Source organism: Pleurodeles waltl, chromosome 4_1 (genome assembly GCF_031143425.1).
Source record: "Pleurodeles waltl isolate 20211129_DDA chromosome 4_1, aPleWal1.hap1.20221129, whole genome shotgun sequence".
In the NCBI taxonomy this organism is placed as follows: Eukaryota; Metazoa; Chordata; class Amphibia; order Caudata; family Salamandridae; genus Pleurodeles; species Pleurodeles waltl.
In genome coordinates, this window is record NC_090442.1 from 842806754 (window position 1) to 842824977 (window position 18224).

The window sequence follows — 18224 nt, forward strand, 5'->3', positions numbered from 1 at the left end:
CGTTGAAAAAATTGCAATAAATATATATTTTTTTAAAACAGGAGGGGTCGTTCAAGCATCTGCAGAGTGCCCCATGGGTGCAACAAGTAGGTGCACAGATCCATTGTGCCAAGGAGGCACTCTTGGTAATACGGCCCCAGACCTCAATAAACAAACAGTGGAGCACTTCAGAGAAGTATTCCAAATGCATTATTGCGCATATCAGCAAGCACATGTTCCATACATACACCAATACCAATCCTACTAGTCAGCTTAGCAAGCATTCTGAAGTAGCTGGATGACTTAAAGTCTGCACTAAGTTAATAAAGAAGTAAATGTGGGAAAATTACCTCAATGTTCCACTATAAGCACATGCCACAAATAACCCAGGAACACCAGGATAGTTTTGCAGAATGTCCATTACCAAATATGGCAAAAGCTAAAAATGGAAAAAATACAAATTGTATTAAAGTCATCACAAAATGCACTTCTTCCTGAAGGTAAACAGATTTGAAGAGATGCCTCATTTTTGTCTCTGCCGCAGTTCGTAAGAAAACATATACATTTTATCTATTTGAATGATTATGCTGAAGCATTGAAACAACAGGTTATCCACACATCCTTTTCAACCTGAAACATTAGCAGGAACATTTGATTTACTATGTGCATCAGTTCAGAGGTCATTTGTTGGTTGTGGGGTTCCCAACAAGGATCCACCGGAGTCGGAACCATGTGAGTTTTGGAAAGTATTCCCGATAATAATTTTCATTTTGTGAACCTCAGGTTCCAATCACACGAGTTGGCAAAGGATGAGATATTTACTGAAGCAGTTAGACGTCGATCCCTCAGTATGCGTCACTTACTTGGTGCTGTATCTATTTCATGTTATAAATGTTCCCAAAAAGTGTGAAATTACATATACAACTTAAAAAAGGTCGTATTTGCCACATTCTATAAATAATTATAACTTGAGAAAACAGAAACCTGTTATCACTGCCTCTATACAGTCTAAAGACATTGAGGGGGTGATTCTAAGCTTGGCTGGCGGCGGTAGCCGCCCGCCAAGCGGGAACCGCCAGAAGACCGTACCGCGGTCAAAAGACCGCGGCGGTCATTCTGGGTTTCCCACTGGGCTGGCGGGCGACCGCTGAAAGTCCGCCCGCCAGCCCAGCGGGAAACACCCTTCCCACGAGGACGCCGGCTCAGAATGGAGCCGGCGGAGTGGGAAGGTGCGACGGGTGCAGTTGCACCCGTCGCGAATTTCAGTGTCTGCAGAGCAGACACTGAAATTCTTTGTGGGGCCCTCTTACGGGGGCCCCTGCAGTGCCCATGCCATTGGCATGGCCACTGCAGGGGCCCCCAGGGGCCCCACGGCACCCCATACCGCCATCCTGTTCCAGCCGGGCGAACCGCCAGGAACAGGATGGCGGTATGCGGTGTCAGAATCCCCATGGCGGCGCAGCATGGTGGATTCCCATGGGCAGCGGAAAGTCGGCTGTACACCGCCGGCTTTCCGCTTCTGGCCGCGGCTGTACCGCCGCGGTCAGAATGCCCGGCGGTGCACCGCCAGCCTGTTGGCGGTGCTACCGCCAACCTCCGCCCTGGCGGTATTTACCGCCAGGGTCAGAATGACCCCCTGAGTATGCTATTCATGCAGCAGGCCACGAAAGCTGCTTCTCCGACTTTTATACGAAGGACTTAAGTATCGAAAATGCAGTTCACCTTACCTATCTCTGTCAGAACTAATACACAAACCTCCACTGCTAGGAGCCCATATAACTGTAAAACACCTGAGAATTAACACATCTGGTTCACATTTTATATAAAGGTTTCATACAGAGGTCTGTATCTTAACATCAACATATCCTTCTCTTATCCTGGTGGGTTTGACGCTCATGTAGTCGGGACCTAACTGGTGACAGTATGTGCCATTAATATGGTGCTGTCCTTTTCACCCATTTCCTTGCTCTCCTGATGTTCACAGAGCCACTAGTATTGGTTATTGGGTCATCCAAAGCTGGCATAGCCTTTGATGTTACTGGACTCTCCCCTTGGTGCCCGATACATATGGTCGCAAGGCAGACGTTTCCATAAACCCTGTAAGTTGGCCACAGTGTTGACCAGGTCCTTGCACAAAAAGGGCTGGCTTACTGGCAACAGATTTTAACACAAATGGTACTCTAAATTCATATCTTAGCCTCGCATCAGGCATATTTCAGGAGTTAGGAGATTGTTCTGAGGATTTTTTCTTTTTAGGTAATAATGGCCAGACCATCCCTGCCTGTCTGCCTGCTCACCAGCCGCACAGACCCAGAGCACCTTGCCATCTAATCTTGTGCCCCAAAATTGTGTTGTACCACTTCCTAAAATAGGTTCTTCAGTGCCACCTCGTATGGTCAGCAAAACTCCTAGCTGCTCTTTGCCATAACGAAGGAGAACGTACCTCAGCCGATCCTGTTGCCTCAACAACTTCACGAGAGAGCTGTACTTGGAGATGCTGACTGAGAATGAGAAGCTCAGACATGCATTTTTCCAAGGTGCACCATCGGTTGCATTTTTACAAGGGCTGATAATGTAATACCTGTCCATGATAATAACTTTCCTACATGTCTGCCCAATAAATAGCGTTTCACAATCTATGTGGATGAGCCAAGAGGTGAAAAGGACAAATGTCGCTACTGTAGAGCCTTCTAAACCACCTCTGGATCCAAGTGCTGAGTACAATTATTTTATTCTGTTTCTGCATCTCGTTCGCCTGTGGTGACAGACACGTCTTCCCAGTCCCAAGTGGTAGATGAAACTGACAAATTAACACAAGATCAAACAGGAACACTCTGAATCAGCTACTGATTTACTGATTTCTTCTGAAACATACTTTGAAGATATTCATCCGTTCCTTTGTGAAACAGAGGTGAGGCATGGACCAAAAGCATTCTACACGCGAAAGCAGCCAGTTGCCACAGCAGGAATATGCACCATTTTGGTTGCCTGGCTGGTTGAAATTGGCAAAGAGTATAAACTTAGAGCAGAGACACTATACCTGGATGTCAATTTCTTGGACTGCTTTATGTCTTGCATGTCTGTCCTCGGACAAAAGCTGCAACCAATAGGAACCACTGCTATTCGTCCTGCTTCGAAATATGAAGAGATGTATCCACCTGAAGTGGATGAATTAGTTTACATGATGCATGCTGATGATGTTGTAATCATTGACCTTACTTCCATTGGTCTTCAGCATAACTTTGATGTCCTATTTAGTTACTTGAAAAGAAATGTTGCTGAAACCAGGTGCTGCCATTCAGAGGAAATAAGTGGTATTGTGCTTTTAATTGGAGGCTGGGTGGAATACTCCTGGACATAGCAAAAACACACACATAACTAGGAAGGATCTTTTTCCAGTCTCTAGAAAACACGCCACATTTCTTGCATATAGGTACCAAGGCAATAGCTCACACAGGTGTTTTAAAAAATGTTATAGTTCTTCTGGCAGATGACACTTCAAAGCCCTTGTGGATATTTATCGAGCAAAGATACCCCCTATTTTGCCTTATGCCCATGAATATATCCCAATAGGTAAATGGTCAGGTCTAAGTTTATTCGAAAGAAGTTTCTCTGGATGGTAATTTCTTTAAGTCAAGTAATTCCTGTTCAAGCTCTACGGTTAGAACTTACCCTTACTAGTGTCTATTCATCATCTCTGTCAAATGTAATGAGATGGGCTTACAACTTATTACATCTACCTGAAAGCACCTTGAGAGACGTTTAGGAAACATTTCATGGAAAGTAAATAGCTACACCTTCAATAAAAATCTCAAGGTTGCTCTAGCACAATTACAATGCACTATTGGCCACTAACAGATGTGGGCACCCGCACAACTTAAATTGTTTCTAAAAAATACTTCTATCAGAATAAGCTACACTAGTGATATTAGTCTCTGTTCAGTGCTAGAAATATATAAGGCTTACTCTGGCAGTATATCCTTTAAGCAGATTCAAGAATACGTAAAGTTAGCCCTGGAACACAGAGTTAGACAATTTTTACTTATGTTAAGATTGGGCATTTTACCCTTAAATAATTTTTTAAAAATACTAGTCCGATAAAGGAAATAAGACTGAAATGTGTGATTTCTGCAGTGGTGGGATTCGAGATATTATGCATGTTCTTTCTGTTTGTTCGAGCCTGATGGTGAAGGAAGCTAGAAATCGATTTTAAAAACCTCGGTCTTAAATTTAAAACATGTAAAATTGATAAATTGGTTGTTTTGGCATAGTCACTCCTAATGAATTAATTTATTATAGTTTGTAGTATTTTTTATCATTTTTAGCCGCATACTAATTCTTAAGGATTTGCCCTGAAATTTATAATTGTAAATATTGTTGATATCCAACATGATCTAAATCATTAAAATTGGACTCTGACATAACATGAACCATTGCTCCTTAAAGCTTGGCGTTTGGTCTAACTGTACTTACGCTTAATTAATTCCTTCTTCAATACTTGCAGATATGCAGAGTTTGTGTCAAAACTCAGAATTTTGCCAGGCACTCAGCTGAAATGAGTCTGCTACATGCAGAGCCATTTTGAAGTATGTTCCATAATTGGTGGCGGCAACTGATCATTGTCTAGCAAACTACAACATGTATAAGGTCTTTTAGCCTTGGAATCTAGTTGCTTTTACAGAGTAATCATTATTGAGATAGTGCTTTGTGATCTACACTGAACATGCCTTAGAGTGCCCCATATACTACAGAAAGCAATCCAGGACAAAATACAGGAACTCCAAGTACCGAAGGGTCATGCTTGTAGAACTTTCAGCAGTACTTCCTACGAAATAACCCAAAATCGTGAGGTCTGCATCAAACAGTATTCTTCAATGCACTTAAAGCACCATACAGCGCATATCTCCTGACCAATAGAGTTGATCTAAAGGGTTCTGAAGGTCCAGTGTCCTTATCCTGCTACATAACCTTTTTAAATAGCTTTTTAACTATTTACGCCATGCGGAACATATTTGTAATCAAACGTGGACCTTTATTTGTCACCTGGAGCTGTCTTCAGATTTCACAATCATTATCTTAAAAGAGAACTAGGTGTAGCGAATATGAACTCTAACCATGTCATCCATGTAAAATGGATTTCATCAATGTAAAATTTATAAGGTACCAAGTATTTTAAATTATAATTACTGAAATAGTATTAGAACACCCCACATGACTCTGAAAAGCTTCCAAAGTAACAGGCAATGTCACTTCTACGAGGTTAGAATTCATCAACACAAAGAGGCTCTTCAGCAGCTGGGCTAACCATTTTCTTTGATATTCTTTGAATTCTATTGACTGAAAGCCATCCTCTTGCTTTTCCACCCCAGCCTCTCCTTACTCAACAAGCACCACTGACTCCACCCCACCACGTGAAACCATGGGAAAGTTTAAGGTAACAGGTTGATTGACATGGAGCTCCAGGCACTATGGGCTGAAGAGTAAAGCTCCCAGGGTTACCTTTACCTGTTACACATTACAAATGGTATCAACTAGGTTACCAAATTGTAAATTGGGCCTTTGTACATGCCAAATAGCTTTTTAGTGGTCGCAAATGGGCCGATTCTGTGAATCCGATTGTTTGCGAGCACTTAACAAGTTTTGCACATCTGGCCCCTGGTGTTTAAATTACATTTATATAGCCCTTAACGTCCCTGACGAGGTGTTGATTCATCCTGCATGCACTGTCACTCAGACTTGAAGTCAAGCTTGCATTCATCTGCCCGTTTACTTATTCTTGCATGCAGCTATCCACTATTGACTTTGTAATGCTTATTTTGTTTTTATTCTTCTGGGTAAGGCTCCTTTAGTGCTACATGCAAGAAATAGTGTGCTTAAAGCTTACTTCAAAATTATTTGTTTTTGCCTTGTTTATTTACAAGTGCTGCAAGTAGGCACATAACTGGAAGATACCCAGCAACAAAATGGGCCCCCGCCAGCAGAGAACAGCCAACACCCTGTTAGCCCAGCAAAACGCTTGGTATTTGGTAGGCCAGAGTGCACCTGTATTTATATAGTGCTTACTATCCCTATGAGGAGAGTTGAAACACTTACCTGCACAGGTAGCATGCTACCCCGTATAGGTTATGTGGTTTGAAGAGTGTTGCATTCATTTTAAATCCTTTGTGGGCAGTGTTTCCATGAAATTTTTAACAACCTCCAAAGTTAGATTATTGTGTTAGAGGATGCAGCGGTTAGCAGTGTGATGGATGAAGAAGTGTGAGAGATAGATATTATGGGTTATGGTATGCTGGCAGCTTTGATCAACTCTGCAGGTAAGGTTATGACAATTATGATTTCCTTGTCTATTCACTCAGTTTTCGTTCAGCTGAAGACCATCCACACTGAGATCTTTTGGTCGAGGACAGGCATTGATGAGAGCGGGATGAGAGCGGGAAGAGGGTCAGATCTGCTAGGTTGGCTGTGTTACAATCCCCTTCTATTGATGTCATTATAAGTCAGTGGTTCCTAAACTTTGTCATCCCGATGCTCCCTTGACCTACTGACCATTGGCCGAAGCTTTATTAATTGTAGGCCGTTACTATTTTTTGGCAGGTGAGGGAATGTAAGCCCAACCTCAGGAATAATTACATTTTTCTCCCTGAAAATAATTGGGATAAAGCTGATGAAGGTATTATAATTATAGATGTAGGGATGAGAATTGGGTTTACCTTTATTTAAAAAATAAAATATGTATTAAAGTAAAATATATAATGTCCTATAGTCTGAACTGTAAACAAGGAAGGAACTTTCTTCTAGTAAATAACAGAAGCTTACTGGTACACGTAGACTCATGCCCCATGACGTCACAGAACCCAGGACCTGCACATTTAAAAGACACTGGGGCTGTGAGCCAGGAGGAAGCCCCACTGATGTAATGTCCTGGTGTTTAAGACTGTGGGAGAATACAAGACCTAGGAGCTGTGTTAGGAAGAGATAGGGAGATAGGGAGGTATAAGCCAGGAGGAAGCCTCACTGGGGCACGGTGGCTCATGCCATGTAGTGCAGCCTACGAGGACACAGAACCTGTAAGCTGTACTAGAAGAGATCAGGTTCTGAGTCAGGAGGAAGCCTCACTGTTTCCTGGAGAACAATTTGCTCTAGGTGCAGGGTATGGGGCGCAGGGTATGAAAGCAGAGAAGCTGAGCCAGGAGGAAGCCTTACTTGGGCAAGGGGTCCATTCCCTGGGGCTTAGGCTATGAGATCAGAGAACCTGGGGGTGTACTTATGGAAAAGATTGAACCAGAAAAGAACCTCAATAAAATGAGGGGGTTCATTCCTTGAGGTGCGAGATATGAGGGCATAGAATATGGGGACTCTAGTTATAAAGCGATGCAGGGTCTGAGCAAGAACTAAGCCTCGGGCGTAGAGACACATTCCATGTGGTGCAGCAGTAAACTTAAGGGTGTATTTATAGAAGAGATAGAGGGTCTGAGGCAGGAGGAAGCAGCATAGAAGCTTATATCCTGGGGTTCATACTATGAGAAGATAGAATCCAGAGTTGTACTTATGGAACAAATAGAATTTCTGATCCAGGAGGAAGCCTCATCATGGCATATGTTCTCATTCTGTGGGATGCAGGATATGAGCACACCAAACTTGAGGTTGTACTTAGAGAAGATATGGAGGATTGTACCCAGAGGAAGCATCATGGGTGAATTGGGGCGAGGGCAGAGATCACTCCCTCTGGGGTGCAGGCAATCCCATTATAGAAGCTCAGCCAGGAGGGAGCCTCACTGGGGGCATTGGGTAAGGGGGTTCATCCTGGCGTGCAGACTGTGAGGGCACGGAATCTCAGGTGTAGTTATTGAGGACATGGGAAGACTGAGCCAGGAGGAAGGATCCTGGGGGTTCTTGCCCTGGGGTTCACACTAGGAGTGCAGACCACCAGGGGGCTGTGATAACAGAAGAGACTGGAGTGGTGCTCCCCTTAAAGGAAGCCTTCTGGAGAAAGAGGTCTTGCCGATACTGAGTAGATGAGACATTTGCAGACAAAGCAAGGTCAATAAAATCAGGCTCTTCACTTGATCCTTCAACAATAAATATCTTGTTACAAGGTGGGGATGATGTAATCTCTTCTTCAATGACTTTGTATAACTCCTTATTGGAATCAGGTCAGTTGCTGGATGAGTGGAAGTATGCAGTAATTTGACCACTATTGAAAAAATCCTCTCACAACCAGGATAAATTGGAGAACTATAGACCTATCTTGAGAAAATCCTTAACGGAGTGGTCTCTAAATTTCAGGAAACTAATGAATTGCTGCACCATACCAAAACTGCCTTTTGACATGGATACAGCACCGAGACAGCCCTTTTTTGTGCTACTGAGGATATAAAAAGGACGTTGGACCAAGGAGGTTTGGATGTGCTTATCCTATTGGATTTAAGCACAGCCTTTGTTACTGTCTCACACCGAGCCCTGGTGGAAAAGTTTAAAGCATTTGGGATAATAGGGTTAGCCCTTAAATGGCTAACTTCCTTTGCGACAAACAGGAGCTTTCAGGTATGCGAGGGACTTTTCATGTCAGAAACGTACAAATAATTGTGAGGTGCCTCAGGGTTCCTCCTTGAGCTTTACATTGTTTAATGTTTACATGAGGCCAATCTCCAACATCATCTGTTCCCAAGGATTTACAATGATTTCATATACAGACGGCACACAGATTATCGTCTCTCTATCTGAGATACCAAATCTTCTACAAAAAAGCTGACCACATTTATGGAAAAGGTGGCCAGTTGGATGGCGGCAACCAACCTAAAACTTAACAGGGACAAGACAGGGGATTGGTGGTTGGAAACAAACCTTTGTTATGGGACCACTGCCTATGCCCCCCTATTTGAGGGAGCCTCCCGCCCCCAAACCTGAATTAAAAAGCTTGGCTAATATTATCTGAATAAGGAGCTGTCTATGGGTGCTCAGGCCCAGAAACTATCTGCTGTGTGTTTTGGGCTACTAAGATCTCTCAGAAAATAAATCAGATGGCTCCCCCAGGACTGTAGGAGGTTGGTCGTCCAGGGCCTGATTTTGTCACCCCTGAATTATGGGAATTCGCTAATTCTGGGCAGTTCATCATAAGTTATAAAAAAGTTGCAGGTTATTCTAAATGTTGCAGCACGCACACTACTAGGAGTGCCAAAGAGGAAATCTGTGGGACCAGCATTAGCTCAATTGCACTGGTTGCCGATTAAAAGAAGAATTGACTTTAAAGCCCAGTGTATTGTATATAGACTGAAATACTCTGTAAGCACTCATTCTAATCACTCAACATGTGGCCAAGAGAGTGGTAAGATCTAACAACCTCTCCCTCCTTGCTGTCCCTAGAATTAAGAGAGAAAGAGGAGGGGGTGGTTGTTTGCCTACAGGGCCGCAAAATTATGGAATGCTCCCCCAGTCCTATTCCAGTCCAATAGTAACCTACTGAGTTTTAGAAAACAATTAAAAACACACCTGTTTGTACAAGGCTAGAACAATGCCCTTAGATAAGGTAGGTTTCTGTGCTTTTTTTCAGCACGGGGATGCCCATGGGTTGGGTAGCTGTTTGCGCTTTACAAGAGTATTTAACATAAGATAACATCAATTGTAGTATCATTTTTTTAGGTGGACATGGGAAAGTGATCACCCAATAAATCATAGACCACCCAATAAACCATAGGCTACCCACTTCACTCCTATCTTGAGTCCTCTAGAGATTTACAAGTAAGGCAACCCCTAAGGCGCTCTAGAGAAGCCCAAGGTTGAAAGTACAGAGGGATTTTATGAGCAGAAGAGGAAAGCAGCTAAGCCAGAGTTAATCATTAAACTGTTAACAGGGTAACAAGGAGCCAGGTAATAGAATGCAAAGAAAGAATAGAGGCAGACGGAAGATAGGGCCAAAATGTTGCGCTGAATGAACAGCTTGCACAGATATTACCTATATGTGTTTATTTACCTTTAGCATGCAACTCTCACTACCTTACCATAAAAACTCACTGAACCTGTCACCAAGGGTCAGCCACTGAATGTGTGCATCAGGTCAGTGAGAAAGTTGTCTAAGGTTTTCTTGTGTGGGGTGTACATGAGTGTTATATTAGATCAGTGCTATAGCAAGGATTCTAGGTGCCATTTCATTTCTCTCATGACAAACTTCAACTATAGTTTTAAACAAATTCATTTGAAATACAGCTGAAACCGTTTGCTACAGCATTACGCAAAAACACACGGAATAAAACTCATGCGCCTGATGTGACACCAAAGGTTGCCATCACTCACCAAGACCTTGCAGAACCAGAAGTGGCAAAAGAGTAATATAAGCATCAGGAAATATTTGAAAAGGTTTTCAGATGAGTAAGGCCTTTAAGATATCAGAGTTCTTCTAAGTCACATATGGAAGCTGGTCTTTACACAGGTATACATGTAACTTCATGTTTGCAGATCTCCACACATCATGCCCACACAACCCCCTTGGGTGACTATTACCTCCCAGACACCACAATCTCAAATAAAAAAGCTTGGAGCTTCTAGACTAGTTCTTGAATTACCAAGAGGTTCTTCCGCCTCTGCAGCCTTAAAAACTCTGAATTGGCTGCCAGTGCATAAGAGGGTTGGTCCTATTCAAAATATTCTGATGACTTTTAGAGCCTTCAAAGCAAATGGACCTACATTCTTAACATCAAGGTTCACCCATTACACCACAAGCAGAACCCTTAGGTCCTCCCTGTAAATCTGCTTAAACCTGTTGCTTTTAGATTAGGAACCAGAGAGGGCAAATCTTTTACTGTTTTAGGGACTAATGCCTAAAATATTATCCCTACTCATTTAAGGTTCATTGATTTCGAAACTACTTTCATAAAGAAATTAAAAACTTGGATATCTGGATTCCCTAATGCCCTTTGCTATTCCTCTATTTTGTAAGCACTGCAGTGTTTCAGGTGTGATTGTCACATATTGACCAGAATTGCAGGCTCCTTTGGAAGTGAGAGTTTGTGCTTTAAAAATGTCCAATTCAAATCAATTCAATTAACAAAAACCCTCTTTAACCTCATTGACACACTCATCTCATACAACAAACACTTTAAAGACCACATCCTCTACCTTGTCTTTTTTCACCTCACCAACAATGAAATGCATACCATCCATATTTGTGGACGGACAACTTTCCCATCCCTACCTCACTGCTCAGAGTCCTACCAATAAACTAAGGTTAACACAAAAGAGATGACCAAATCTCCAGATCCTTCAAAAGCATCTCTACAGATAACCTAATGCTTGAACGTATCTCTCGCTCTATCAACTCCACGCCTGACGCCAACACTTCAACACTTTTTTGGAAACCTATTTTATCATTCACACTCTAACTGCAAGTGAAACTAAAACTTTCAGCACTTTGATACTCTAAAGACCTTCCTTACTGTTGGACCTGGCCCTTCCTGCAGGGTAACTCCCAAACTTGTTACCTTCCTCTTCCTAATGTTTGCTGAATTTGTTTTTGTTGCCCTTAGGACTGTGCACATTACCACTGCTAACTGGTGCTAAAGTGGTTCTGCTCTATCTTTAAAACATGTTAGATTGGCTCATATGCAATTGGTATACTGAAATTACTTGTGAGTCCCTGGTAAAGTGGCAATGCATGTACCCAGGGCCTGTAATTTAAATGCCCACTTAAATAGCAGTTTAAACATGTCTCAGGTCTGCCATTGCAGATCCTGTGTGCGCAGAGCTGCCATTTCGATCTGGCAAAATAAACCTTTTGCGAGGCCTAAACCTTCCTTTTAAATATATATGCATGTCACCCCTTAGGTTGGCCCTTGGCAGACCCAAGGGCAGAGTGCAATGTATTTAAAAAGTAGGACATGTACCTTTACGTTTTACATGTCCTGGTAGTGAAAAACTTCTAATTTCATTTTTTATCACTGCAAGGCCCATCTCTCCCATAGGATAACATTGGAGTTGCCTTATTACATGAAATAAGTGTAATTTCAAATTGGGAAGGTCAATGATTGGTGCCTATGGAATGCTAATTTAAAAACCCAACTTATGGTGAAGTCGGATTTTGTATTACAATTCTGAAAATGTCACTTTTAGAAAGTTGGCATTTTCTTGCCTTAGTCATTTGGGTCCTGCAGCCTGTTTCTGGTCACATGACTGGGTATAGTTAGCAGTTGGGCTTTGTGTATTTTTCCAAGACAGCCACACAGAATGGGAGCTTAGGTGGCACTGGCTGGACAGGAGGGAGAAGGTGGACACAGCCCCACTTACACTTGAATAGGCTGTGTCTTGCCTCCATATAAATGGCTGCATAACTCCTGTAGTTAGTTTGGAGCCAGGGCAGGAAAGGCAGGACATCTGTGAACTTCAAAGGCATGTCACCAGAAGCTCCTCCCCAATTCAAAGGCACGACTGTGTATAAAAGAAGGATCTCAGACACCACCACTTCACTACACATCTGGACCTGGTAATACTCTGCCAGCAAGAAGGCTTGCTGTGCTGCTACAAGGACTACCACTCTGCTGGACTGCTGCTCTGAAGTAACTGCTTCCCTGCTCTTCTGACCTGCTGCCTCTTCCTGGGGAAAAAGAACTAGACCTGCAACTTCATCTTGAATCCAGGACCCAAGAGTGATTCAATGGGCTAGTCTAGTAGCCTCCTGGCCTGATCCTCAGGGACAGAAAAGGATCCCCAACAGCACCTGGACCTGTTTTCAGTGGGTTCCTTATCCCCAAGTGGTGCCTCTCAGATCCTGGATCCTTGGTGTGGCTCTCGTACTCTTGAAATCAAGCTTGTGGGCTCTTCGTGACTGTGAGCAGGCCCATTTGCATCGGAACTGCACTGTTTACTCCACAGCAGCAGCATCACCATTGTGATGGGGCAACCCCTCCACCACACTTTAAAGAAGGCCCTCTTTGTTTGGGTCCATTTGGACTTTATAACTATCCTTAAAATAAAAAACGATGTGTGTGTGTGTATGTGTGGTGACATGAGCTGCCTGTAGTCAGACCTAAAAGAGGAGCAGAAATTAAGGAAGGTAGAGCTCTAACGCCAATGTTAGAGAGTCACTACTGTCCTTTAATGAGATATGGTGAAACAGAGCAAAACATGCTTTTACACAAATTTCAGTTAGAAACAGGTTCATAAAATGCGCACTAATTCATGAAAATTACAATTTGAGCTCATGAGCTAATCACAACAGACGGTGTGTGTGAAAACTGTTAATTAGGCTTATAATCATCAAAATACAGAAGCAACGGCGAAATGGGAAGTGCACAAACAAATGTTTGCATAGGTGCGTGTTGTTCAAGATACACCCACAGAGACAGAGTTTACAAGGATAGTCATACATTATTTAAGGGCCAATTTAGATATAATGTTACCACTAAAGATGCTTGTGCAATAAATGTGATTTTCAGAGGACAAGATATAGACAATTGTGAGAACACACATCCAGCAAAAGGCGATACTTGAGGGAAGAAACAATTACTTGTCAGATACAAACACAGATTTTCGATTATGACAAGTTTTTGAGGAGCTATGTAGTGCTAGACCATATGTTTGTGATAACCTCAGGCATATCCTTCAATAAGCCAATGCAACCCCTTATGTGACAAAGGTGACAGCAGATGTATTTTTCAAAGTGTGCATACTATGAACTAAACATAGGTTTACAATGCAACTTCTGAACATAAATCGCCCAACATAAGTTATTCTTACTATACCTGATCGGGTGCTGACAATATTTTTGCTGTCCATGGGTCGCAATCACGGTAGACTGAGTAAATGCACAATCCACTTAACACCACACAGGCAAGAATCACCCATAATCCTACAAGATTTATGTAAAGGGCCCTAGAAAAGAAAATATTTTTAGCAACGCTAACAAAAATATCATAGGTAGTATTACACTACAAAGACTCATTCAAGAGATGTGCCTCAGCTCTTCAGGCACAACCTAATATGGCAAGCAGATAACCACATCCTTTCATAAAAAGAACCATTTTAAGAGATTTCCTAGATTGTTAGTGTTCTACCACTGTGATAGTTTGGGGCCAGTTTGGGGCCAGTGCGTTACAGAATTTAGCCTCCTGCTAACCCAATGGCTGGCACGTGACCCTACTTTATTCAGCTTTGGTAGGATCAACCAGGTGCTATTCTTTGCTATTGCTATCCTTTGACCTTTGTCTCCCATGTGAACATTAGAGTAATGGCTTCCATGTGGACCTTGGAGAACAGAGTGGTATTTTCCTTTTATGGAAGTAAATAACAAAGCACCAGCGGAAAAAATACAGATGTCCAGAAAATACATAATTGATGCACAGGACCAGGTAACATACTAGTTTCAGCACAGTTGAGATGATAGCACTCCACTGAGTTTACCAGCATGACTGGGTACAGGGACCCACTAGAAGTCTGGTCAGAGGACATGCCTTGCACAATAGTAATTCCACAGTAAAGGTTATTGGGGCAGCTTGGCAGAGTAGGATGAAAGTGACTGGTTATGGTAATTAACATCCATGTACACACAATACATTTGTGGATTCGATGACTGGGTGAACGTGTATGAGCACTGTAAACAGTTGCATAAAAAACACTGCCCCAGTATCACTAATTCAAGGTATGTACCACAGTATTTGTTGTTGCACACTTTAACAACCCACCTATTTGCATAAGCTGTTGTGTCACAGCTGAATTACGTTTGTCAGCATTGGTGACTGCCATCCTCCATCCAAAGATGTGGCATGAGAATTGTGCATGCAGCTACTGTTTTAGCCAGTTGTGACACACATGAGTGGTGTTGTGGGAGTGCAGTAAGTAACTATTTTACAAGAAAGCTCAGTTATAAAATATCAATACTGTTACAAAAAAGATAAAAATAGAGAGTACAAAAACAATAAGCTTCTAAAAAACAGTATTTGACATAAAAGTCAAGAGTCCTTCTAGCCCTAAGTCCTTCTGTCGCTTTTTGGCGTACACCACAAACTCCTTAAGTTATCACTCCCATATGTCTAAGACAAAGTGCAAAGGTAGAAGTGCAAAAAGTGAAAGTGCAGACTGTATATTAAAGTGCATGTTGTGTTCAAATGATCTTTCTCCAGACGAAAGGTAAGTTACTTGGGCCTGAGTACGAGTTTGGCGGTCCAACTGTCGGACCTCCAAAATGGTGGTAGGGAGGACACAGCCAAGCCGGCGGCCTCCCTACTGTCGTATTATGAACTCTCCGCTGGGCTGGCTTGCGGAAAAAGTGTGGCAGCATTGGCACTGTTGGTGCCGCCAACACACTCGGAATGCACACTGTCTGCCAATGCAGACAGTGTGCATTCCGAGTGTGCTGACAGGGGGGCCGACATCAGCACCACCATACTTGACAACGACTTGACCCACCACCTACTCTTGGGGATCCATGATCCTGGCGGTGGCAGCGGTCTTGTGGGGATCCAACCACCAGCATCCTAATCTGGTGGTTGGACTGCCAAGCATGCAGTGGTCAGACAGCCACCTCGGGTACAGCAGTCCATGGACCAATGTACATGTAATGAGGCCTAAATCAGTATTTATTCTAGATTTAAAGATATTGAAGCAAGTCCACCCTCTGGCATCCATGCAGTCCAGCTCAAACCATCATATGCCAATGTTACCCAAACTGAAGCATTTTTTCAGTGTCAGTCCAGCTGTTTGGGTAGTGTGGAGGTTCAGCCATAGCTAACATAAAATCTATGACCTTATACCTAGCCGTAACCTAGTAGTGCTACTTCTAGTGCCATCTGTTACTCTCTGTGTGGAAGCTACTCCTTTCACCTTCCACTGCACCTATATATACCCTCATCCCTGTATCTGTCTATATGTCTCTTGTTTGATGAATCGCTAGGAAACAGGCAGTGCTCCTCTTTCATAATCTTTACTGGACAATTTGTCCCTCTTTGTTCTTCTCCTATGCTATGATAGGCAAATCAATTCACAAATGAAGGAATGTGGCAAGCACTCTTGCACTGACAAGATTCTTTTGCACAAGCCTATTTCGAGTCCCTTTTGATGCTCATACTGAGAACTTAAAAAGTCTTAAATGGAGCCTGGATGATATTCAAGACTTAGCAAGTGTGTTGGTGGAGATACTGAAAGCGGCTTCAGCCAGCAAACAGAACCCAATAAAGGCTTATGAATGCCTTTCTGATTGTTTAACACCAAAGTATCCGGTCACCACCTTGCACAAGGGCTCAAGCATTAGTCATAAAAGGAACATCAATTAGCTGAAAACAATCCAGCTTATTAGATGACGGATTAACAAAATGCTCTGACAGCCGAGGCGTGATTCACAGAATCAAGTACTGTTAGAGTGTCTCCAACGTGATTGTTTGGGATTGAAAAGAGAAGTCTGGCTGTACATGAAGGTGTAACTTGAATCTTTAAGAGCAAAACTGCTTTATTCCTCAAAACAAATGATCATGGGCAATTCTGGCAGCTAATAAATGAGCTGGATAAGGGCCTCAGGGCAGCTAATTATGCTAATGTAAGCAAGGAAGAATGGGTAAACTTCCTGAGAGAGCACGATAAGGCAGCACGGATTTTGTCTCCGCCCCAGGATCTCGCCATGGGCCACCAGACTCAGTATGTATAGAAAATGACAAAAACGAAATCTCAGATACCCATGAATATTCGTCTGCTGCATTGATAAAAGTAAATGAAAATTCATGCACCAACTGTGCACCGGGCCCCAATGGAATACCGCCAGCTCTCTTTAAAGGAAACATTACGTTCTGGGCAGCTTTTCTGACTGAAATGTTCAATCACATATTGCAGACCGCAAAGATGCCAAAATGCTGGAGAGGGTCAGTTATACACCCTACACTCAAAGGAGGGAGAGCAGCAATGCCAAGCAACTACCGATTGATATCTCTGCTAGACATAGATCTTAAATATTTCTCAACCTTACTCCTGCAGGACCTTTTGGAATAGGCAACCGAGGCTGGACGGCTGCGGATGAACCAAACGAGGTTCCCCAAGAAGCAAGGGATACTTTCCAATCTGATGACAGTGGACCTTATTATGAAAAGAGCAAGAGACACCCATTCTCCATAGTTTGTGTCTTTCATGTACTTTAAAGTGGGCTTTGATCGCATCCCCAGGGAACTGCTTTGGGAAAAGCTATGCTGCTGGTGTATCCCGCAACAGTTACTTAGGGCAATTCAGCTGTGACATTCAAGAATCAGGGTGAAGATCAAGGAAGGAGACAGCATGGACCTTTCTGGGGAAGTAATATATCCTCAGGGTTAAAGCAGGGATATGTATTATCCCCATTGCTATTTAATTTGTTTATCTCAGATTTATCATCTTCCCCTGTTGAGGTGGTGTCGCATGCACTGAGTCTTGGAGGACAGGAGCTGTGTAATAATCTATATGATGACGGTCTGCTACTGCTAAGCAACACCCAAGTAGGTCTGCAAAGACTGATAAAAAAGGCTAGCAGAGTACTCGGGTAACAACCAGCTGGAAATCATTCTTAAAAAGACCAATATTAAAACATTCAACTGCCGGATTTCCAAAAATAGAAAATGGCATCTTAATGGGTCCATGATCAATGAAACATCATATACATACCTAGGGTTTAAAATGGACTTGAGGGGCCCTTTGCCCCACAAAAAAAACTATAACAGCCAAAGCAGATGCTCTAAACTTCGCTTTTTTTTGCAACCTAAGGAAACATTTGTGGGATCACAACCTCAAGGCCTTGATTTTGGTGATATAATTTAAGCTACCCCCACTTTAATTTATGGAGGACGCAGCCATCCTGGAGAAACTCATATTGCGAACATATAAGTGAGTGTTTCTTCTACCAAAGTCCGCCTCCCCCGCTCAACTAAGGCTCGAGTTCGTATTGGTAAAACAATCACTAGCCAGACAAGGGACCTCTTTTAGGTGTTATCATAGTCTAAGGAGTGCGCCTGAAGAGACACTAGCACATCTCATGTCTCGGGCTGAAATTAATTTTAAGAGGGGGGGGAATCAGTTTGCCCGATACTTACAGAATAGTAAAGAGAACTTTGGTCTCTCTGACCTATGGTCATTGAACGTACATGATACCATCTTTAAGAAGGCCATGAATAAATGCATCCAGCAGAAAAGTTGTCAGGAGGACAAAAAGTTAATAGCAAGACAAACCCATGGGTGACTGGTGATAAACTTGTATGAAGCCCGTAATAAACAACCCTACTTTGAGGTGGCACATACTCTGACACCAA

General features: G+C 42.7%; 1 protein-coding gene across 1 annotated transcript in view; it reads right to left on the reverse strand.

Annotated features, from left to right (window-relative positions):
* Nucleotides 1-18224, reverse strand: part of LOC138288222 (sodium-coupled monocarboxylate transporter 1-like) — a 237024-nt gene that overhangs the window by 76366 nt on the left and 142434 nt on the right. The window contains exons 7-8 of the mRNA XM_069229605.1: nucleotides 13710-13839; nucleotides 330-418 (exon numbers count right to left, since the gene is read on the reverse strand). Of these exons, the coding sequence (XP_069085706.1) occupies nucleotides 330-418; nucleotides 13710-13839 (219 nt within the window). The remainder of the gene's footprint in view (nucleotides 1-329; nucleotides 419-13709; nucleotides 13840-18224) is intronic.